The sequence below is a fragment of the Somniosus microcephalus genome, chromosome 6 (assembly GCF_052327205.1).
Source record: "Somniosus microcephalus isolate GS21.2 chromosome 6, FLI_Smic_1.0, whole genome shotgun sequence".
NCBI classification, from domain to species: Eukaryota; Metazoa; Chordata; class Chondrichthyes; order Squaliformes; family Somniosidae; genus Somniosus; species Somniosus microcephalus.
This window is the reverse complement of record NC_140992.1, coordinates 68,430,397-68,455,685: the sequence shown is the minus strand read 5'-3', so window position 1 is coordinate 68,455,685 and position 25,289 is coordinate 68,430,397. Positions and strand designations below refer to the sequence as shown.

General features: G+C 41.6%; 1 protein-coding gene across 4 annotated transcripts in view; it reads left to right on the top strand.

The window, feature by feature from the left end:
- Positions 1 to 25,289, top strand: part of veph1 (ventricular zone expressed PH domain-containing 1) — a 390,667-nt gene that overhangs the window by 1,787 nt on the left and 363,591 nt on the right. For all 4 annotated transcript variants that reach the window (XM_085990360.1, XM_085990361.1, XM_085990362.1 and 1 more), the window contains 2 exons: positions 11,073 to 11,360; positions 17,581 to 17,796. In XM_085990360.1, the coding sequence (XP_085846486.1) occupies positions 11,223 to 11,360; positions 17,581 to 17,796 (354 nt within the window). In that variant the 5' untranslated portion in view covers positions 11,073 to 11,222. The remainder of the gene's footprint in view (positions 1 to 11,072; positions 11,361 to 17,580; positions 17,797 to 25,289) is intronic.

Genomic DNA, 25,289 nt, shown 5'->3' with positions numbered 1-25,289 from the left:
GTTTAATATGCAATTCTATCACACTTGCATAAAATTGATGTACTATATGTTGCCAGTTAGTAAAGTTAAGGGCTTCTGCCAGTACTTCTTAAAAAAAAAAATGATTATGAATCCAAAAGTCTAAGGGAAGGTTTATTTTTACTGCCCTCTCATGTTTTCATTGTTCAGCAGTAAGTGCGCACAGGAATTTGATACAAAAACGTATCTTTGCCCAAGCAAGAAAACTTTTCATGCATGCTTGGAACAAGTACTGTTTGGCAGTATTTTGTTTGACAAAGTGGTTGTCTAAATATTGAGTACATTGTTTCCATACAAAACAAGCCTTAATGTAATTATTCTGTTTTAAAAATATAGTATTAGAACCTAGACCATTTTGGGATCTTGAGTACTAAATCCACAATCTACTTTCAATCCTAAACTACTACAGCGCAGTCTGTTAGCATATTTTAGAATAAGCGCAAAATAAAATACTTCTGAATAAGTAAAAGAATATTAGAATGCTTAACTGTAAGTTGCTGATGTTCTAAACCTTGTGTAACAAAAGTTAGATACTACAAACATTTTAAACACTTGTTTCCTCTTGTATTTTGCAACAATTAATTCAGTTACTATGGAGTGACTGTAGAAGTCAATAATATCCCAGGGCTTTTACTTTATAACCTGACATGATATTTATCAGAGCTGCAGAAACAAAACAAGGTGTTTTGAAAGTCAGGAATAAGTACATATAGGCCTGATAAGCATCCAGATATAGTTTTTGGCATTTGCTTTTGTATAATGCCCTCTGGAATAACTCTTGTGTTTTATTTTGCCAATACCTCTTTCTTATTTATATAAAATGTTTTGTTCTAGAAAATAAATAGGGACGAGTTACATGAGGGAACAAATTCTGTGTGATTGTAATGTTGTTTAAAAGATTTTGTGACCATTCAGTAGAACTCTAGTTGATTTTGTTTCATTTTTCTCTGTGGATTTAGATTTCTGTTTCTATTTCAGACACAGGCCCTCGGTTTCCTTCTGATTTTCACCCAGATAATGGCTTAATTTGGGTGGAACAAGTCAAATGGCGTAAAAGATCGTGAAACTTTAGGCATAAATGAGTCACGGCCGTAACTACAATACGCTCAAATATCCGTTATCTTTTAAGTCCGTTCATTGAACCTTGCACCCGAGTGAGTCCCTGCCCACAAAACTGGTCAGACCCCCAGGCCCGAAAGGTGAGTTTCCTCCAATTGCGCTTGTTTGAGGGTTTCATTGCAGTGCGCCTAGATTCTCGGCTGCACAGGCACCAGTGGTCGTATGAATCCAGGATTAATCAGGTGACCAGCAGTTAATTGAAGCTACTAGGCCTGCCCTGCTGCTGTAGAAATAATCAATTAGTAAAAAAAAAACTTGAAGACTGGATAATTTTCTGGCCATTCCACTCATCTTTGTGATGCTGGAGGAGGAGGAGGAAGAGGAAGGAGAGAAGGGAAAGTTCCAGAGACTTGCATCTTTCGGGAGGGGGGTGGGTGGGGTTCAGGCCATCCGACAGGTCACTGCTTTGGTTGCTGTGCCTGAGTCTGACAGATTGGGCATGGCAGAAAGTATTGGAAATAAATGTCTTGCCTTCCCTGACCTTTTCAGGTCACTGAACCTCTTACGGCACTGGTCCGCCACCTTGGGGGCTATGGATGAGGAACTGAGTGCCTTGGCCCAGGCATGCTTTCTCGCCACCTGTGAGGGCAGCACCTCTGATGAGGTGACCAGCTTCCCCTGACGGGCCTCGACCTCATTGAGGAGGGCCTGAAGGTCCTCCTCTGCAAAATTGAAGGCTCTCTTGCGGGCATCTTTCATTTCTTTCTTTTCAATATCCGTCATCTACAGGAAGGGAAAAGTTACAAATACTTTCAGACTCTGTTCAGAGTGATTTCAACTAATTACTATGTAAAGTTTTAATGTTTTCAGGACAGGGAGAGATAAGTGCTACTTACCTTGAAGTCTCCAGACTCACTCTGAAGGGGAATTTTTTTTCTTTATCTTTACTGCAACAAAAGGCGCAAAGAAGATTTACAAGGATGATACCAGAACTGAGAGGTTATACCTATCGGGGAAGACTGAACAGGCTGAGGCTCTTTTCTCTGGAAAAGATAAGATTGAGCGGTGAACTGATGGAGGTCTTTAAGACTATGAAGGGGTTTGATAGGGTAGACGTAGAGAAGATGTTTCCATTTGTGGGGGAGTGCAAAACTAGGAACCATAAATATTGGATTTATTAGTGACTACCTTATAAAGGATTGAGGAGAAACTTCTTTACCCAGAGAGTGGTTAGAATGTGGAACTCACTGCCACAGGAGGAGCTGAGGCAAACCGCATAGATGCATTTAAGGGGAAGCTAGATAAACACATGAGGGAGAAAGGAATAGAAGGATTTGCTGATGAGGTGAAGAGGGGTGGGAGGATGTTCATGTGGAACATAAACATTGGCATGGACCTGCGGGGCTGAATGGCCTGTTTCTGTGCTGTAAATTCTATATACTGCCCCATTGCCCCAGTTCTAGTCATGAATCGATTATTTTGCTTGCTTGGGCTGATTCATGGGAGATTTCATGTTCCACCTTATGTTAGTTAGTTTGCGTGGAAACTTGGGCGCAGTTTTATCTCGGCCTGATGGGTGCAATGTCAGAGACATTTTGGGTGCCATTTGCTGAATGGTGCCCTTGGAGAAACTTCAAGGCCACAATGTTCAGTGTCCTTGTTTAGATCCCAGTCACATTCATAGATATTGTATGCACTGACCTATGAATAGCTTCTGCAATTTAGAATGCTTTTCATGACGGTCTTATTAAAGGGCTATATCAGAGAGTTGTACTTAATGCAAGAACAAAATCTGCTAGCTGTATGTGCATGAAGTCCCTTCTCCGCTGTCTCCTCCCTTCCTGTCGCGAAGACATGCTACCTTTCATTTCTTCCCATTTGGGTACTTTGCTGCCCCTAATCCCTACCCCAAACCATCACTACTCTTCTGCCTTCCTATGCTCCTGCTATTGTTCCAGGCTTGAATCCCACTTAAATGTCCACAGCTACCTTCTATGCCTCTCACAGTATTCTTGAGGCACCAATCGCAGCCTCCTTACAAGCAGCAACTCCAACTGTTCCATCAACCTCTCTTGCTGACCTTCTCACCCAGTGTGCCTGATAGGGGCTAACCTTGCTAACCCCTTCCTATCCCACTCACTGTACCCACTACCACTCTGTTCGACTTTGCCAGTGGATCAATCACTGTGCCTCTCTACACCCCTCTAGAATGTACATTCACTCGTCAACAAGGTCCTTGCCATCCATGATCTTATTGTGAATGATTGCATTGACATCTTGGCTTTGAGAGCAACTTGGCTCACAAGTCGTGACCACTTGCCCCAATTGAAGTCTCCCCACCTTACTATACTTTTCATTACAATGTTGGGAAAGCAAGTACAGTACTGAGGATTTTTCCTACATTACAACAGTGATTACACTTCAAAAGAACTTCATTGGCTGTAAAGTGCTTTGGGATATCAGGTGGTCATGAAAGGTGCTATATAAATGCAAGTCTCTTTTTTTTTCTTTTATGGTGCATATAGTTGATGCTTGGGATAGAGTAGTGAAGGGAAAAGGAGAGCGAGTAGTCACAAAATTGGTTCACTAATGTCCTTTTAGGGAAGGAAACCTGCTGTCCTTGCCTGGTCTGGCCTATATGTGACTCCAGTCCCACAGTAACATGGTTGACTCTTAATTGTCCTTTGAAGTGGCCTAGCAAGCCACTCGGTTGGATCAAACTGCTACACCACACAGACTGCCACAGTTCAAGAGGAAGGCCCACCACTGCTTTCTCAGTGCAACTAGGGATAGGCAACAAATGCAGGCCTTGCCAGCAAGGCCCGCATCTTTGAAATGAATTTTAAGTTACTCACTCTCATTTTCCCTTCACTACTTTATCCCAAGCATCAACTACTCACCATAAATCTCTCCAAACTACTTGCAACTCCGACATCACCTCATTTCCCCAACCCACTTAACTATTCTCCCCCCAGACCCAATTCCTTGCAAACTCAACATCCGCCTCTCACAAACTATATTGTCTCAGTTATCATAAGCATTTCTACAACAGGTCCATTTCTACAACAGGTCCATTTGTAAGCACTCTGAGTGCCACAGGAGACAACGAATGTTTCAAATAAATTTTAACTGAATGATTTGGAAAGGTATGTGAATTGCAGTATTAAAACATTATAGAGATAGTGGTTTATTTTTGTTGTAAAAGATTGATATTGAAATTGCATGTCATAATAGGAGGATGAACTTGTTTTACTGTGCATTTGTTGTAAATTACATTTTCAGTACTGATTTCTATGAATTGGCATCCCTGCTTTATCTGTTACTTATCTATACTGAAGAAGTCTATTGAAGCTCTACCTTTCCATTCCTTTAAAATAACCATGATGAAGTTTACTGAATTAATTGTTATTTTAGGTAAAAATAAATCACCTAGTGATTAAATTTATTGAATAAACATTGGAGCCAAAATATTATAAATTGACAGTACCAAATGGTATGGGGGCAGGGAGTTATGGATGTGCAGGGGCAAATGTTGAGAAAAAAAATTATTTTAACAAATCCACTGAGCCCAAGGCCAAGAAAAGGAGAGGAGACCGTGTATGAGAAATGGTTTAGCAAGCGAGGTGAAACAAAAGGAAGAGCGAACGTATGGGAGGTTGAAGAAAGAGGAGAGAAGCAAGGGGAAAGGAAAAGGAACAAGAGAAACGAGAGGGGAAGAATCTTCAGTAGAGCAAGAAAAAAGACAAAATATTTTTAAAAGACGGAGCTGGGAGGATGGGATAGGTTCCTGTGATGTGGTCAGATAGGACACAATTAAGTGCCAGAAAGCTGACAGAGGGTGGGTTGGGGTGGGGAAGGGGGAGTGTGACTGGTGGCTTCACCGCTAAAGCAAGTTAAGTAGGTACTGATGAGTGAGCAGGGGAGGAATCTGTGTGATGACCGCTTGCATAGATGCTGCTGGTACTGAGAAGTTGTTTGTTAGTTGCAGACCTGGGATGCTGAAATGTAGAATGTGTCTGTTGTCAAAAAGAGCCATTTGTCAGAGCAAAACATGATCTAAATTTCCTGCCTATGTTAAATGAGTGAGGAAGAGGCCATTGACCACAAAGCCCAACATATATTGTGTTAATATTTAAAGAGGTTGCCCCTGTGTATAACTATGGGTGGGTAACAGGGGGTGGGCCCCTATCATGCAGCCTGACCTGCCTGGCATCCCTATGCCAGTGCTCCTCTTCCAAGCACGTCAAAAAGGGGGATTCCCATCGATGATTAATGATCCTGGGGGGAAACAAAATTGCATCAGTTGACACAAATAATTACGGTCTTGGCTTTTACAAACTTTGAAAGAGATACATTCTCAAAATTACTGAATATAGTGAATTTGATTTTTTTTTTTTTTAAATAGTCAACATAAAGTAGCATCAGCTACCATGACTGCAGAGTCCTCATTTCGGTCGTTGTATAAAATTTAATGTTTTCTTGTAAACCTCTTTATGATGTTGATTATCATTGGATTCCATGAATAGTGCACTAAGTTGGCAGAAATTCAGCAACAGGCTTCTTATTGATAAAAAATGTAAATATTGATCATAAAAATATATTTAACACCGTTCAGAGTTTATGGAAGTAATTTCAAAATGATTGCAAATGCAGATTCTCTGATAAATGTCTTTTCCTGCATCTGTCTCTGTCCTAGGGAATTGATAGCTCAGCAGTGATACAAAAGAGTCCTGTTTCTTTCACTGGCCTCATTTTAAAGGGGGAGTGCCATACACAGTACAGGGACTGTTGGTATCACAGATCACTAAACTGTGCCTGTGCTTTGCGCAAAAACCTTGATAGAACTTCATTCTAATCAATTGCTGTTTTTGTTCAGATCAAGCCTCACCAGCTGACTGTGCCACTTAAGACTCAATTTTAGGCAGATTTTACAGCCTGCATTCTTTGCATTCCTAGCCCACAACAGTTAAATAGATTGCTGGAAGTGCATGGTTTCAACAGAAAGTTTCCATTGCCTTTTACTTCTCATAACCATGACTACAGTGTACTGTGTGTTACAATACAAAGACAGCAGGAACCTTCAGAGTAAGTTGATCACAAGTGTGCCTACTGGGACTAGCGTGCAGGTAAAACAATATCTCTAACTTGCTCATATTTCTTTCAGTGCAAGGAATAGTAATAGAGAAATAGGCTTTCCAGTAGTTCTAAATGGTAATTTGTTTCATACTATTTAGATACTGCTTGTAACTTTCAGTGAGATTTGGCATGAATGATTCTGCTGTCATTTGAATTTTGCAACCAAAATGTTACTTGTTTTTGTTTCCATAAAAGAAAGTAAGAATGTTAGCTGACCAAAGCAAGCTCACATGAAATTTAGCATAACAATAAACAATCCTTTGGGTCACACAAAGTATCTTTTATAAATTGAGGACCAGTTCTAAGTTGGTGCTGATCACGGCAGACTTTGTGTGTGTGTGTACTTACTGCATGTTTCATGCTTGATGATAATACTTTCTTAAATTGTATAATGTTTTCAAAAATTATTTCAAGAAAGCAATCATTACAAATAAACCAGATTACAAATTAAAACAGGAAAATGGGCAATTGACAATTAATGGTCGAGGTATAAACATTTAAAAGAAAAAGGTTGTTGAGAAAAAATTGCGTGCTGTTTTTCATATTGATATACAGGGTAGTCGTAATATATGTTCTCAACCTGGTTTTACAGGGAGCACATAGACATCTTAATTGTACTTTAGTTTAACCTGCTTATTAGTTTGATTTGCTTAGATTTCAATTTTTTTTCCAATCCTATTTATAATTAACGCAATTTCAACACGAATTAGCATAGCTATTGCCATATATCTTTATTGAATTTGAAATAGTAACAACAGCAACTTCCATTTAAATGCTGCCTTTAATGTAAGTTTAAAAAATGGACACCAAGCCAGAGGAGATATTACAAGGGGTGGGTCAAAGAGGTGAGTTTTAAGTAGGGTCTTTGAGGTGGAGAGGCAGAGAGGTTTAAAGAGGGAATTCCAGCGCGTGGGGCATAACCACCAATGCTAGGGCAAAGGAAGGGGGAATGCTCAAGGGTGAAGTCAGAGGAATGGAGAGTTTGAGGAGGACTGCAGTGCTGGCTGATATTAGAGATAGGGAGGGGTGAATAATTAGACTTTTGTGCGTGGAAAAACTAGGTGATGTGGAGGAGCAGAGGGATTTGGGGGTTCAAGTTCATAAAACATTAATAGCAACACCTCAAATGGATAAAGTCATAAAGCTGGCTTTTGCGAAAAGAGGTATAGCATATAAAAGTTGAGATGTAATGGTGAATCTGCATAAAACCTCAGTAAGAACACAGTTGGAGTACTGTGTGCAATTTTGGACTCAATACCATTAGGAAGGATGTAAAGGCAATAGAGAGGTTACAGCATAGATTCATTAGAAGGCTGCCTGATTTAACTTGTTTTTGGCTCTGAACAAATTAAGACCAATGTGCTGCATTTGTCTGCAACTATACTATTGCATTCTTTTTTAAATCGAGTACACATGTATAAATGTTTCAAAATTGCAGTACATAATTTCTGTTTTACTGTTACATACACCAAAACAGTGAAAATAGGTTGTTTAAAAAATCCATACTTCCGAAATGGAAAAGACCTGCGAATTGTTTCTAGGAACAATAAATATTAAAATAGTTTTCACATTAGAAGGTACAAACGGGAAAAGTGTTGCATCTTTACTTGACAGTCTCGATTATTTATCTTTTTGGTGAGCCAGGTGTCTGACATGTACCATGTTTGAGACGCTAAAAGAAGTTACGGAGATATCCACATAGGTAGAAGCTTTGTTTGCTGTTATGCAGTGCACTCTCTCTCCTTTGGGGCAAAACCTGGTTAGCCAAGTACATAGAATCAGGACACAAGTTGGTGTATCCAAGACGTAAAGTCAATGGAACAGAATATCGGAGCAAATGTAAAATGGGCTGCTGATGTGCTTTGCCCATTTTGCACTACTGCCGAAGATGAATTTCACTGCCAGCGACTCCCAAGTATGTGCATGAGTATTGCTGGAGTTTAACCAGCTGAAATCATGCAGCCTACCAACAGAGTAGGCATTCTTCCCTGCTATATTATTATTCAGTTCAGCATCCTTATTTATTACCTCACAGATTAAAAAGATAATATTCATAAATCTTAAAGTTAATCATTAGGAAAAATATCCTGACTAATAGTGTCTCCAATGAAAATTTAAAAGAGCTCTATTTTTGTGAAAATATATTTGGCAAGGCTTTTTAAAACTTTCCATTTTCTTTCCAAACACATGACACAACTCTGCATCATTGTGTCAAAAATTAGGGTCTTCTCTATTTGTCTCCATCAAAAGTTTTTGATTTATTTTTCATTAAGGTGCAGCTACTTCACAGAATTCACCAGGAAAGCAAACAACAGGATACAATTTACTTTAATGTATTGCTTTATAATATGACATTTGGAGTGAATATTGAATAGTAATTCTGTATTATACCACGACTGCTTTCACTGTTCCATGTCTCTCTTTGTTCATTGCTGTGTCTTCTATTCTTTTCTGTTACTTAAAAACTTTACTGATCTCGTAGTATGACTAACACGAGCCTTTTTGTTCTAACTCTGTTAAATATAGTTAATGATTATGAAGGTCAAGCTCACTGGTGAATAGTACAATATCAGTAAAACTAGTGCGCGTAGAGAAGGCAACCTTCTAATGCCTACATGCTGAGTTTGCCAGTTTAATGCCCGGTGAAACGAATAGTAACTATAGTGTCGGATCTATTGTACTAGTCCTGGGAATCCAGTGGCCTCGGCCCTTGTATTAGAATTCCCATAATGGACTCCCGCAGAGCAGAAGAGGTAACCGAAACAGTGTTTCAGTTACCATCGAATGTAATGAAAGACGGTGAAGGTTTGTTGTCTGCATTTCTTCTTTCTCTTAACATGTTCTTCATCAGAAACAAAACAGACTTCACTGTTTGCAAACCCTTTGAAATCTACTTTGCGTATAAATGAACATTATATGTAATTTAAAGCTTTACAAATCCTTTTATATAGTATCGGAAGGCTGTAAAGTGCCTAGTCGAAAGATGTTCCAATGAAGCTCAACGTAAGCTCAAGGAACAGCACCATATCTTTCGATAAGGCACTTTACAGCCTTCCAGACTCAACTTTGAGTTCAACAATTTCAGATCATAACCAGTGCTCCCATTTTTTTCAGACAACAGCTGTTGATGATTCTGCTGTTCCCATTTACACCTCTTCTAGACCCATCTTTTGTTTATTTGCTTGTCCCATTACATCTCCTTTTGCCTTGCGCCATCATCCCTTTTGTCATTTAATCTCTCCTGCCTTCCACCCTATCACAGACCTTCCCTTTTGTTCTTTCCTCCCCTTTCCCTGCCCCTGCACGTGTTTCAAACCCATTATATCTCTAACTCTTTCCAGTTCTGACAAAAGGTCATCGACTGGAAACGTTAACTCTGTTTCTCTTTCCACAGATGCTGCCTGAGATGCTGAGTATTTCCAGCATTTTCTGTTTTTATTACATAATTGCTTTAGTTGCTGTGAATTTGCCTATATTCCTGTACCAGCTGTCTACATGTATGTATGCATGGACCTCCTTTATCACCTAAGCTCCGTGCGAGGTGCAGTTGGCAGTTTGTTGGTGCAGATTACGCTCAACAAATAACAATCGAAATAACAACAGAAAATGCTGGAAAAACTCAGCAGGTCAGGCAACATCCGTGGAGAGAAATTAGAGTCAACGTTTCGGGTCGAAACCCTTTTTCAAAACTGGAAAGGAAATAAAATAGATCGAAGGCAGGGCTGCGATAGAACAAAACAAGTAAAGAGGTATTCAAAACCAGACGAGATGGTAATAGGACAGTGGAGACAAAAGACGGCTCAGATTAGGTGTGAAGTGTACTGGCAGGATGAGAGACAGCGGCCATGTGGGAGAGAGAGGGGAAAAAAAGGAGGAGGGGGGTGGGGGAAAGGGAAGACCCAAAACAAAGGGGTGGAAAAAAATATAAGTAAAAATATAATAGGGGCCGAGGTTATGATCTGAAATTGTTGAACTCGATATTGAGTCCGGAAAGCTGCAAAGTACCTAATCGGAAGAGGAGGTGCTGTTCCTAAATAACAATCGAAGACTGTATTACAACTACATCCTCAATGGCTGAGGAAATTGTTTTTGACCCTTTCAATTCTGAGCAGCAACCAGTCTGTCTGGACCTTTAGACAGCAAATACTGACAAAAATGGAGGGTCAAATATGAAGTAATGTCTTACAGAGCTTCTGTTTGGACTGATTGGCTCTTTCAAGTGCTAGCCTGACCAAACAGCTTGTTTGTTCTTTCAGGAAAAGGTTTACAGTGCTAAATGAATGAGATTTGTATGTTGGTATTCAGACTACAAATATGCTTCCTTCTAATGTAACATTCCAGCCTTCCTGACCTTTTATAGATGCTGCTTAATCAAGTCTCATCCTTAAATCATTCAACTGAAAAGATTCCCACATGAACTTTGCCACTCACCTATGACATTTGAAATGAAAGCCAAGTTAAACCTTTCATTCACATCTGCTTCTGTCAAGGATTTGAATATTCCGATGGGATATTAAACCGAGCCCCCATCTGCCTTCTCCGAGGCATGTAAAAGATCCCATGTCACCATTCGAACAAGAACAGGGAACTTCTCCCAATCTCCCTGTCCTGTATTTATCTCCCAACCAACAACTCTAAAACAGATTATCTGGTCATTTATCTCATTGCTGTTTGTGGGACTTGCTGCATGCAATTTGGAGAATGTAACTCCCTACATTACAACAATAACTGTGCTTCAAAATTGTTTAATTGACTCTGAAATTATTTGGGTTCCATTGTACTTTTCACAGATCACAATCAGATTAATGACGCATTGTGCATTGAAACAGATGTCTTATTCTGCAATCCATTTTTTTCAGATGAGTGATGAGATGATGGAGTGACATCACCTTTGCAGATATGAACCTCAAGTGATTTAAACATTTGGTCCACATTCTTAAACTTGATGAACTTGCCCACACTCGGATACGTGCGAATGTCGCTTTTACACTGAATTGGAATTGTCCATTATGCATCGACTTTTCAGTGTGGTGCTAGGGCAGAGGGATCTGTCTCGTGCAGGAGATCTCTTCTCCTTGGAGGATACTGAAATTGAAGACTGTCTATCAGAAGCTCTTGAGCAAATAAAAGAAATATCTTCCTCACCAGTAAGTGTCAGTAAACAGTACCATAAATTCAATATTAGAAACTTTCCTAAAAAAGTGTTTTTATTTTGATCTAATTCAGTACAACAAGCTGATGCAACGGCACACCTTTTGAGTGCTGTATTCAGATTACATTGTGAGAATTATTTTTAAATTGCAACTGATGTGGCTCTTTTTCTGTGATTCAGATGTTTGCAATAGATTAAAAGTTGATACTTAAGCCAGCTGTAATACTTCAATTGTATGCATTGATTTAATAACACTGAGTATAATTAGTAATATGACAATAATAATAGACACAGATCTGTAACGAGTTCATCAATGTCTGGCATCTTGATGTTGCTAATTGACAGTCAGGACTGGTTTGAAATTTAAAAGAAATCAGTTGCAACTGTTACATTTCATGTTAGGATCTTAAGTTTGTTTCTTTATCGTCAACTATATTATTTTCCCTCAAAGGCCAGCATTTATTGCCCATCCCTAATTGCCCTTGAGAAGGTGGTGGTGAGCTGCCGCCTTGAACCACTGCAGTCCATGTGGTGAAGGTACTCCCAGAGTGCTGTTAGGTAGGGATTTCCAGGATTTTGACCCAGCGACAATGAAGGATCAGTGATATACTTCTAACTCAGGATGGTGTATGACTTGGAGGGGAACTTGGAGCTGGTGGTGTTCCCATGCACCTGTTGCCCTTGGTGGAAGAGATTGTGGGTTTTGGAGGTGCTCCCGAAGAAGCCTTGGCGAGTTGCTGCAGTGCATCTTGTAGATGGTACACACTGCAGTTACAGTGCTCCGGTGGTGGAGGGAGTGAATGTTTAAGGTGGTGGATGGGTTGCCAATCAAGTGGACTGCTTTGTCCTGGATAGTGTCGAGCTTCTTGAGTGTCGTTGGAGTTATACTCATCCAGGCAAGAGGAGAGTATTCCATCACACTCCTTACTTGTGCCTTGTAGATGGTGGAAAGGCTTTGGGGAATCAGGAAGTGAGACATTCAATGCAAAATACCCAACCTCTGACCTGCTCTTGTTGCCACAGTATTTATGTGGCTGGTCCAGTTAAGTTCTTGGTCAATGGTGGTCCCCAGAATGTTGATTGGGGGGGAGGGGGAATTTGGTGGTGATAATGCTGTTGAATGTCAAGAGGTGGTGGCTAGACTCTCGCTTGTTGGAAATAGTCATTGCCTGGCACTTTTGTGGCGTGAATGTTACCTGCCACTTATCAGCCCAAGCCTGAACGTCATCCAGGTCTTGTTGCATGCGGGCATGGACTGCTTCATTATCTGAGTAGTTGTGAATGGCACTGAACACTGTGCAGTCATCAGCGAACATCCCCATTTCTGACCTTATGTTGGAGGGAAGGTCATTAATGAAGCAGCTGAAGCTGGTTGGGCCTAGGACACTGCCCTGTGGAACTCCTGCAGCAATGTCCTGGGGCTGTGGTTCCCCCCCTGCCCTAGCCCTGAACTCGCCTCTTTCTCCAGTTTCACGCCAGTCTCCCCTCGTGCCCTCTCTGAGCTCATCTTCTCCATGGGACCTACTTCCTGCTCCCTCAACCCTATTCCCACTAAACTACTGACCACCCAACTTCCTTTCCTGGCTCCCATGTTAGTTGATATTGTTAACAGTTCTCTCTCCTCAGGTACTGTCCCTCCTTCAAATCTTCCATCATCACCCCTCTCAAAATACCAACCCTTGACCCATACGTCCTTGCAAACTACCGCCCCATCTCCAACCTCCCTTTCTTCTCCAAAGTCCTTGAATGTGTTGTTGCCACCCAAATCCATGCCCATCTTTCCCAGAACTCCACGTTTGAATCACTCCAATCAGATTTCTGACCCTGCCGCAGTACTGAAATGACCCTTATCAAAGTCACAAATGGCATCGTATGTAACTGTGTGACAAAGGTAACCGATCTTTCCTCGTCCTTTTCAACCTGTCTGCAGCCTTTGACATGGTTGACCACACCATCCTCCAACACCTCTCCACCATCGTCCAGCTGGGTGGGACTGCACTCGCCTGGTTCCATTCTTATTTATCTAATTGTAGCCAGAGAATCACCTGCAATGGCTTCTCTTCCTGCTCCCGCACTGTTACCTCTGGTGTCGCCCAAGGATATATCATTGGCCCCCTCCTATTTCTCATCGACATGCTGCTCCTTGGCGACATCATCCGAAAATACAGCATCAGTTTCTACATGTACGCTGACTCTCTACCTCACCACCACTTCTCTCGACCCCTCCGCTGTCTCTAAATTGTCAGACTTCTTGACCAACATCCAGTACTGGATGAGCAGAAATTTCCTACAACTAAATATTGGGAAGACTGAAGCCATTGTCTTTAGTCTTCGCCACAAACTCCGTTCCCTAGCCATCAACTCCATCCCTCTCCCTGGCATCTGCCAGAGGCTGAACCAGTCTGTTCGCAACCTTGGTGTCATATTTGACCCCAAAATGAACATCCGATCACATATCCTCCCCGTTACTAAGACCGCCTATTTCTATCTCTGTACCATCGCCCGACTCTGCCCCTGCCTCAGCTCATCTGCTGCTGAAACCCTCATCCAGGCCTTTGTTACCTTTAGACTTAACTATTCCAACGCACTCCCGGCTGACCTCCCACCTTCTGCCCTCCGTAAACTTGAGTTCATGCAAAATTCGGCTGCCCGTGTCCTAACTCGCACCAAGTCCCGTTCACCCATCACCCCGTGCACGCTGACCTACATTGGCTCCCGGTTAAGCAGCACCTTGATTTTAAAATTCTCATCCTTGTTTTCAAATCCCTCCATGGCCTTACCCCATCCTATCTCTGTAACCTCCTCCAGCCCCACAACTCTCCGCGATATCTGCGCTCCTCCAATTCTGGACTCTTGAGTATCCCTGATTTTATTCACTCAACCATTGGTGGCCGTGCCTTCAGCTGCCAAGGTCCTAAGCTCTGGAATTCCCTCCCTAAGCCTCTCTGCCTCTCTACCTCTTTTTCTTCCTTTAAGATGCTCCTTAAAACATACCTCTTTGACCAAGTCATCTGCCCTAATATCTCCTTATGTGGCTCGGTGTCAAATTTTGTTTTGTAACGCTTCTGTGAAGTGCCGTGGGACATTTTACAATGTTAAAAGCGCTATATAAATACAAGTTGTTTTTGGTCATTTCCTCATGGATTTTAGATAGCGCTCTCTCACTTTCGCTGTCAATCTCACCCAGGCAGATAGTGAGCACCTTGCTGGGCTTTTGATAAATAAAACCCATCAACCCTCACACTTTCCTTACAACATATGAGATCGCTTTAGCTCCAAAAAAGATCTATTTGCAATAGATATATTCACTGAATTGGTCGTAACTATCAGGTTTTACTGGGAAATATTGGGGTAGATTTTCAACTTGCCACAATTGGTGTGAAACTGGTGTTGTAAACGCCTGATTTTCATTGAACTCAGTGGATATTAAAGTTGTGCATTTTCTATAATGGGTGGCTGATCCATAATGCTAGTTGTACGCCCAGGCGGCGAGTTGAAAATCTACCCCCATCTGTTTACGTGTGTATAGCATGATGTGTGTGTGGATAGAGAGGTGGGACCAGTTCAAACCGGACGGTTTGCACGTTGGCAGGGCCGGGACCGATGTCCTAGGGGGAGTGTTTGCTAGTGCTCTGGGGGAGGGTTTAAACTAAAATGGCAGGGGGTTGGGAACCTGAGCAGGGGGACAGAGGAAAGGGAAACAAGGATAAAAGCAAAAGATAGGAAGGAGAAAAACAAAAGTGGCAGTCAGAGAAATAAATGGTTTAAATCAAACATGGCCACAGTAAATAATAATTCTAATAGGTCTAAGAGCGTTAAAAAAAACAAGCCTGAAGGCTTTGGGGGAAAAATTTAGTTGCTTGCGCCTCCTGTTAGCGCCTTAAGAGGGCGCTAATGGGGCGCAAGCCAACTGGCGCCCGGGCGCGGCACTGTCCACGCCTCCCGCTAAATTCCGTGGGACGTTAGTGGTGGTGCTAACCGTTAGCGCTGCGCCGCTACCGATGACGTCATCGGTGTGCGCAGTGCCCCGTTGACGCCCTGGCCGTGATATTTGGCAGCGCCCCCTGATTTACCACCGGACGTTATGTCCGACCAGTTCAGGGGGGCCTACCTGCGGCCTACCTTCTGGGTGAAGAAATTCCTCCTCATTTCTGTCCTAAATGGCCTACCCCTTATCCTTAGACTGTGACCCCTGGCTCTGGACTCCCCGACCATCGGGAACGTCCTTCCTGCATCTAATCTGTCCAGTCCTGTCAGAATTTTATAAGTTTCAATGAGATCCCCTCTCATTCTTCTAAACTCCAGCGAGTACAAGCCCAATTGTCCCAATCTCTCCTCATACGTCATTCCTGCCATCCCAGGTATCAGCCTGGTGAATCTTCGCTGAACTCCTTCCATGGCAAGAACATCCTTCCTTGGATAAAGTGACCAAAACTGCACACAATACTCAAGATGTGGTCTCACCAAGGCCCTGTACAACTGCAGCAAGACATCCTTGTTCCTGTATTCAAACCCTCTCGCTACGAAGGCCAACATACCATTTCCCTTCTTAACTGCCTGCTGCACCTGCATGCTTACCTTCAGCGACTGGTGCATAAGGACACCCAGGTCTCGTTGCACTTCTCCTTCTCCCAATCTATTGCCGTTCAGATAATAATCTGCCTTCCTGTTTTTGCCACCAAAGTGGATAACCTCACATTTATCCACGTTATATTGCATCTGCCATGCTTTTGCCCAATGACCCAACATGTCCAAATCATCCTGGAGTTTCTCGGCATCCTCCTCACAGCACACACGCCCTCTCAGCTTTGTGTTGTCTGCAAATTTGGAGATATTACATCTAGTTCCCTTGTCTAGATCATTAATATATATTGTGAATAGCTGGGGTCCAAGGACCGATCCCTGCGGTACCCCACTAGTCACTGCCTGCCACTCGGAAAAAGACCCGTTTATTCCAACTCTTTGCTTTCTGTCTGTCAACCAGTTCTCTATCCAAGTCAATACCTTGCCCCCAATCCCATGTGCCTTAACTTTACACACTAATCTCTTATGCGGGACCTTATCAAAAGCCTTCTGAAAGTCCAAATACACCACATCCACTGGTTCTCCCTTATCTATTTTACCAGTTACATCCTCAAAAAATTCCAGTAGTCAAGCACGATTTACCTTTTGTAAATCCATGTTGACTTTGTCCGATCCTGTCGCTGTTTTCCAAGTGCTCTGCTATTATATCTTTTATAATGGACTCTAGCATTTTCCCCACTACTGATGTCAGGCTTACCAGTCTGTAATTCCCCATTTTCTCTCTACCACCTTTTTTGAATAGTGGGGTAACATTAGCTACCCTCCAATCCATGGGTCCTTTTCCAGATTCCATTGAATGTTGGAAGATGATCAGCAATGCATCTACTATTTCTAGGGCCACTTCCTTAAGTACCCTAGGATGTAGATTATCAGGCCCTGGGTATTTATCGGCCTTTAATCCCATCAATTTCCCTAACACCATTTCCCTACAAATACTGATTTATTTCAGTTCCTCCCTTTTATCAGACCCTATGTTCCCCAACATCTCTGGGAGGTTATTTGTGTCCTCGTTTGTGAAGACAGAACCAAAGCTTGTATTTAATTGTGTCCTCATTGAAGGAGTGAATTCATGATTTAATGGCTGCAAGATTGTGAGAACGTAATTGCAGCAAACTATTGGCGGCTAAGTGTTAAATAACTATTATTTGTAGCAGTGTGCGTATGTAAAATCTCCGTAATTTTAATTGTTTTAGATTATGAATTCATTTAACAATATGCTACTTTGAAATGATTGAAGTAGAGACTATGTTGACTTTTAAGAATAATTTAGATGGATGGTTGAAGGAATGGGATACGGAAATGGGGAGAGTACATGGGATTAGGACTACCATTCACATCGAGTATAAACACTGACGTGGACTGGTTAGGCCAAACTGCTTGTTTCTTGTCATTTCTATGTAATCCTATATAAGCCATAGCTCTGCCTGTGACAATAACATTATTTGTCAGAAGCTGTAACAACCTACATTGCTTTAACCTAAATCCCCGTTTGGGGATTTGCAATAAAATGACAAAAGAAATCAGATTTAGCTACAGTGTTGTTCAGTGGCTAGGCAAAGAATAAAAATATATATTTTAAACTTTAGCAGGTTTAGGTAAGTAATGCAATGATTTTTTTTTTGCTTTGTTAGGACTATCTGACGAATGACAATGATCAGGCAGTGGTAGAAATCTGCATTACTCGAATCACTACTGCCATTAGGAAGACAAAATCTATTGAGAAACATGGAAAGTCACTAGTAACATTGTGGGAATCATGCTTGGAGCATAACCTGAAACCAGTCAGCAAGGATGAAGACACTCCACATGCTAAAATCGTTTCTGATATAATGAGTTGCATCTTTCAAGTAAGTTGTGAGCAACAGCACTTAATAGTGTGTGTAAAAAAAAATTCAAGTTTAGTTTACCTTTTATAAATTTGTCTTGACTCTAGAACGTTGTGAAATGATTTCCAAATGGTATGAAAATGTTTAAGTAAGTGTAATTTGATAAGGTGGTAAATGCACTGATGTTCGATGCAATTTTTTCTGACAACACTATTGAATACTAGATGTCTCTGATTTAAAATAATTACATTCCATGCTAGCATAGTAGGATATTTTTATAACTAGCATGTCTCCTGGCCTGGGTCCTGGGACCTGGGTGGAGGGGTTGGAAGTATGGGCTGGGGGTTCCTGCGGTCCAACAGGACTGTGGAGCAGGTTTTGCCTGATTGGGGAGCCAGGGTCTGGCAGTACTGGTGGGGAGGGGGTTATTGGGATCTGGCAGTAATGGGGAAGAGCAAGGTCCAGTAGCCTTGTGAGGGAGGGGAACCCAGGAGAAGGGGACACAATCTGCCTTTAGTCTCTTTTGAACCATCAGGCTCCAACCCTCCCCACCGCGTTTCCACCCATCAGGGTCCTCCCTACACTCATCCACAGTCTCTTTTACGGGTAAATGAATCGACAGAAAAATCACACGCCCTCCCAGCCTGCACCAAAAGCACAGAAGTGCAAATTCTATGCTTGTATGTGTTTGTTAATGAGTTTACTGTTTTGCATGAATTTCAATAAACAAAAATTACTTCATACAATACATAAACATTCATTCCTTACACGGTTTTCAAGCTGTATAAAAAGATTCTCTAAGCCTTAAAAATGGTTCAAAAGGGAAAGATTTATTAACTGACCATACAGAACCAAAATAAAAAATGTATTTTCTCAGTCATGGCAGAAAGTTGCATTAAGGTAGGTGGCAGCATTGTGACGTAACTGCAGCTTTTGCATATTGTTTATCATAATGCAGTATAACTTGAGAGTATTGTTGCTAATTGATGTCATATCAAAATTTGGCAACAATGTAACACCATCTTGATAACATAAATGCAACTGGTTCACTTTTGTTTAATATTAAAAACATAACGAGATTTTGATCCCATTGAGTAGAGTTCTGTAAATGTATGTACGTAGGTATGAGCATAGCTCCACTTGCCTGAGTAGAGAGCAATGTGGAGCAATGCAGTTTAATCCAGCGCTACCAATTCTGCATTGCTCTAAGCAGGTACTGGTGCCTAGTCAGTGCCTGTGGTACATAACAGCGCCATAAGTTGGTTTTTGGTTTAGCTTCGATAGATCTGTTTTTCCTGTGGGTTATACATCTTGTTCTTGCCACCCCAGTGGTGGGGATGGAGATGTATTTAGTTCATACAAAAGCAAAATACTGCGGATGCTGGAAATCTGAAATAAAAACAGAAAATGCTGGAAATACTCAGTAGGTCAGGCAGCATCTGTGGAGAGAGAAAATGCTGGAAATACTCAGCAGGTCAGGCAGCATCTGTGGAGAGAGAAACCGAGTTAACATTTCCGGTTCTGACGAAGGGTCATCAACCTGAAGAGTTAACTCTGTTTCTCTCTCCGCAGATGCTGCCTGACCTGCTGAGTATTTCCAGCATTTTCTGTCTTTAATTCATGATGGTCTAATGAAGGTAATATTTTTGAGTTTCTCAGTTTGTTGGCGTCTCCCTACTTTCACACTGACCTTGTTATTCAAAACTTCCAAAACCCAAGTGTTAATTGCTCTGAATGTTTATCCTAAAAACAAGGTATTATGCTAATCCCTTGTTGCCTAGCAGTAATGGATGCATTTAGACATGGGTAATCTAAGAAAGCTTTTAATATATTGTACATTATCCCTTAATATACTTCCTTATTTTTCCTTTTTGTATTTTCATTCTTCATTTGTTCTAAGGACATTTGAAGATTTGGTAACCTGATCTACATTCTCTTTAGCTATTTGAACACGTGTCTTTAGGAATAGAAATCATTTTTCTTCAGTACTATATTTAGCTTGGCAGAAAGAAATTAAGAAACAGAATTAGAACAAAATTTGGATTCATGTAACTGTTAACATTTGCATTCATAATGGCGATAACACAAAAAAGTATATACTGTAATATGCTTATGTGCCGAATATGTTATGAGCTCAAAAGAGAATAATCTGTGGTGGATAAGCCAGAATAATGTGGGTGAGCTTGCAGTGGCATACTGCGATTGCCAAGTCATAGCTTGACTTCTCCCCATGCTTCTCTGGCACCTACTCTTCCTTCTAGCCATCTTTCACCTTCCCACCCCTCATTCAAAATCTTTGCCATGTACCACCCTCCCAAGTCCCACTCACGGCAAGTTTTTCACTGAGATGTCTTCTGTTCACCTCTGCACCAAGTGAATCTTCATGCTCTGTAACTTTAATTTACATTTAAACTACTCTACCCCTGCATTCCTATCATCACTCAATCCCATCTTTCTCACAATCTCACCCACCCATATCCATGACTATACCCATTTATGATGGCCTCTCACCTTTGTAGGTCTCGATCACTAACAAGGCTTTCCCAGGACCGAGACAGAAGGGCAGGCAGGTATGGGGGAGGGGACTTCTGGCAGGCATTTCTTGCATTAAATGGTCAATTTTATTACTAAGTCTAATTTTTTTTTACAGTTTTGTACATTTTATGTGTGTTCTGTTATAAATTTTGTTTTTAAGTTATAAACCCTGGACTGAATGAATTAGAAAAATGGCAACCCAGAACACTATGAAGAAATTATTTGGGCAATTCATTTTGTGATATTTCCTGGTGCCAAGATTTGGAAAAATAATAATTTGGGTGGATTGTGATGCTTGTTCATTGCAGACAGAAACTTTCCTGTCTGGTGAATGAAATTGTTTTTTGATTGCTTTGCAATTAGTCAGGAGAATAGATTGAATCAGCATGGTTCACTTACCACATCGTGGTAATGTGAGCCAGTCATAATTTATTATCCTATAGACATTAGGGCCTAGAAATTCAATGGTGCCTCATCTGTTTTTAAGATGCCAAATGGGTGTCTAAGCATCCAATATGGCGGGTGGGACATGAGTTCATTACATGGAGGAAGTGCTCCGCCCGCCATATTGGTAAAGGCAGAAAAAGAGACGTCTAGGGTAAGCGCCTGAAAACCAGCATTAGGCGCTTTGCATATGGTCCTACATATACCCTATCGCACTCTTTCTTTCTATCATTCTATCTTTCTCTCTCTTACTGTGTTTCTCACTCTCTTTCTCACTCACTCTCTTTCTCCTTCACTCTTTTTCACTCTCATTCATTCTCTTTTTCACTCTCTTTTTACACTTGTGCTTGGAGTTCTGCAGTGGTTGCATCACCTTCACTGAAATGCAACTCCAGGTCATCTATTCAGCATTTACTTGAGAGTTCATTTTATGGAATTTGGAGATATCAGTACACCTGCTTAGCAGATTATTTCTGAGGTTGCCTTTGGTCTTCTAACATTCTTCTGAGAGGGAGGTGCAGTTCAGCCAGCAAGTCAGTGTAGCCCATTGTGGGGAGAAGGTTACATCATACTATAATTGGCAGACAATGGGGACTTCAGCTGAGGGCATGCTTGGACATCAGGTGGGCAATTAGTTGTCAGGCTGGAATTGTTACTGTGGGAGGGCTTGTGCTGTGGTTGCTGAGGAGGTTAATGGCATTAGTGTTGGCTGCTCTGTGGAGTCATGTTGGACCTGGGGGTGTTCTGTAAGCATTGAGTCCTTGCACGACGGACTAACTGGGAGCTTGAGTCTGTACCATTTGGTGGGAGGATTGTTCTACAGATGATGCTGGTGATGCTGTTTTTAGAGGAGCATTTCCAGGTGGATTATGTGCTGGGCCTAGTCTGCTCCATTTGAGGTCTGGATGGAAGTTGGTCAAAAAGGGTGCTTGATTCTTTGTGCTTAATCTGGCTGCATTGAGAGTAATTTTCTTGGTGGGAAGGTTTGAAGTTGTTGCTGACTTTTCTTTTATTAATATGCTTTTAGTAGTTAAGGTTGGGTACATTCTTAGTAATGAATCAGTAGGTGCTGGTGCAGGGGGAAGCTGAGATGGTGTGAAGATGTACCCTGAGTGCTTTTCTATCTCTCTCGGAAGAGAATACTATTTATACAATCCGGACCTCCCATGGGGATACTCTTTCTTTAGTTGCAGCCTGCTGTCTTCTGTGTGTATAGCAGCCTGTGGGAAGATACTGGCTAAAATCCGTCATGGGCCCTCGCATCCTAATATAGCTGGTGACTTTCTACAGTTGTGTTCTTTTAAACTTTTCTCCCTGCACATTCTTTGAATTGTCATGGAATTCATGGTCTGTTTGTTTCACATTCCTACCATTATGCATTCATAAAAAGCCAATTCATCTCTCTAAGTGGATTATTCTAACATTCCCCCTTGAGGGCGCTATTGCCTATTTTATCTCCAGTTAGCTTCTGAAATGGTGCCAATACAACAGAAATCATTTGAATGCCTGTTTGCAATTCGTTTTCCCAACCTTATTGTGGTGCTTTTCCCTTTGCACTAACGCTGACAGCAAGCAAAAATAAAAATGATAATTTCTGGTGGTTTCAATTGTGTTAGTCAATGTAGGTCTGAACTGTATTTTCCACTCGTTACTTTGGTAAGAAAAACTTACTTTAAAAATTCTGGGATGTAATGTGTGCGTTAGAATGCGATTTAAAGAAAAAGTAAGCAGTCTGCATAAAAATTCAAACAAATACTTCACTGGGTTTAACTTTGTACGAAAAATATAAACAATCCCTATTATTTAGTATTAATTGGACTCTAATGTTAAGCAGTTGCAAGTGATTTGACACCATTTTAAAAACATACACGAGGAGGTTCCCTGTGACCTTGATCATGAGCACCATCCAAGGGACCTGGGGTAGGCCTACCTGAGCCAAAAGCAGAGCAAAAGACTCTGCCAAAGATGGGTAGGGCAATCCTCGACCAGGAGGACTTATTAGGTGTACGAGCTGGGAACAGAGCAAGAGCATGCTGGGTGCTCATTAGCTAGGAGCTCATCTACATCAGAAGTGAAGCCAGAGCACTTGAGTCAGCCTCTGGGAAGCAAATTTAACATTTTAGTAACAGAAGGTTGAATGTCTGCTGCAAGGATAGCACTTCATTTCCACATGTACGCTGACGTTAGCCAGCTCTACCTCTCCTCCACTGTCTCTAAATTGTCAGACTACTTTTCCGACATCCAGTACTGGATGAGCAGAAATTTCCTCCAGCTAAATACTGCACAGGGAAGACCGAAGCCATTGTCTTCGGTCCATACCACAAACTCCATTCCCTTATCACCGACCCCATCCCTCTCCCTGGCAACTGTCTGAGGCTGACCCAGACTCTTCACAACCTTGGTATTGTATTTGACCCCTAAATGAGCTTCCTACCACATTTCCACGCCATCACTAAGACCGCCTATTTCCACCTCTGTAACATTGCCCATCTCCGCCCTTGCCTCAGCTTATCTGCTGCTGAAACCCTCATCCATGCCTTTGTTACCTCTAGACTTGACTATTTCAACTCATACCTGGCCGACCTCCCTAGTTCTACCCTCCATAAACATGAGGTCATCCAAAACCCGTGTCCTAACTTGCACCAAGTCCTGTTCACCCATCACCCCTGTGCTCGCTGACCTACATTGTCTGCCGGTTAAGCAACGCCTCGATTTTAAAATTCTAATCCTTGTTTTCAAATGTCTCCATGGCTTTGCCCCTCTCTATCTCTGGAATCTCCTCCAGCCCTAGAGCCCTCAGCGATAGCTGCGCTCCGCCTATTCTGGCCTCTTGAGCATCCCCGATTTTAATCGCTCCACCATTGGCAACCGTGCCTTCAGCTGCCAAGGCCTTAAGCTCTGGAATTCCCTCCCTAAACCTCTCTGCCTCTCTACCTCTCTTTCCTCCTTCAAGACACTCCTTAAAACTTACCTGCCCTAATATCTCCTTATGTGGCTCGGTGTCCAGTTTTGTTTTATAACACCTCCTGTCAAGAGCCTCGGGACGTTTCACATGTTAAAGGCGCTATATAAGTACGTCGTTGTTGTTGTTCAGTGGGCACTGAGGTTGCTCACATGCCATGGACTGAGAAATGGTCAGGGGGCGGGGTTACCCACGATGGCGCTGGCTGCCTAAGGACAAACCAATCTTGAGGGACCTCATACAAGCATTCGGCCCGTTAATCGCACATGCAAAGGGCCTAACCTCTGCTTTGGGTGTGTGTCAAGGACGTCTCTTGTTTGTCCTTGCCCAATATGAGAGAAGGCGCACTTCCGGCCAGAAGTGCGCACGCGTTTCCTACCCGCCATTTTGAGGCCATGGGTGCCCACGCAGCGCCCAAAAAATAGGTACTGCATGATGAAATTTCTAGGCCTGAGAGCACTGGAAATTTGAAATAAAAACCGAAAATGCAAGAAATACAAAAAGGTTCATTAGCATTTGAAAGCAGAGAAATTAATATCTTGAGTGGAGCCAGAACTTTATGCTGTTTTAGCATCTTTTTTGTATCTTTTGAAGGTTTTTTGTCATTATGATCAGTTTATTAGGACTATAATGTAATACAGAATTCGCTCTATATTCAGAATTTAAAAAGGCTCCAGACTGAACAGTAAAGTAGATCCAATGACTTAATGTAGACCTTTCAGCAACATACTAATTTTAGAATGGTACACTGTGTACTTCAATCTGTTCCTCTATTACAGTAGTAATGACTTTGTGGTTAAGCTTTACACCTGAAACACTATTCTGAACTTAGTCAATTATGTATATTTAGTTTGCAAATAATTTTAAGACCAACAGCATGGATATCAAGATACTGTGCACCTAACAGAGACTCATTGTAGCTGAAAGTATGCAAGTTTTACCTGTAGTAAATGAAAAATGCACAATTTAAAAACAAATACAGTCATCAGATGAAGCAATTTAAATCCAAAAGCACAACACTGCGGATGCTGGAAATCTGAAATAAAAACAGAAAATGCTGGAAATACTCAGCAGGGCAGGCAGCATCTGTGGAGAGAGAAACAAAGTTAACTTTTCAGGCCGATGGCCTTTCATCAGAACTGGCAAAAGGTCATCGATCTGAAACATTAACCCTGTTTCTCTCTCTACTTTAAATCCAAACGCTGTACAAAAGATGATGTTGCTCATGGCTTACTACTTTGTATTCTGTCACTGAAAAGGGTCATATGTGTACGTATTGTAGATAAGGAAATAAAGGAGAGAGTATCTCTGCTTCGACAGGAGACAATGGGCAAGTATTTATCTGGTCTATCTATGTAGTACAGTCCCCACCGCTTATAGCGTTCATACGAACGCGCTTTGCTCGTTATGCGAGATGGCCGGTATAACATGGTATTCTTGCTGTCGAAAAAGGTTTCACTGAAGATGTTTTCCTTTGTCAAACTTTCTGTCCTTGATATAGTAATTGGATAAGTTCCTTGGCAAACTGAGAGGTATGAAAAAGATCATGGACAGGAAGCATGCATAATCCTGC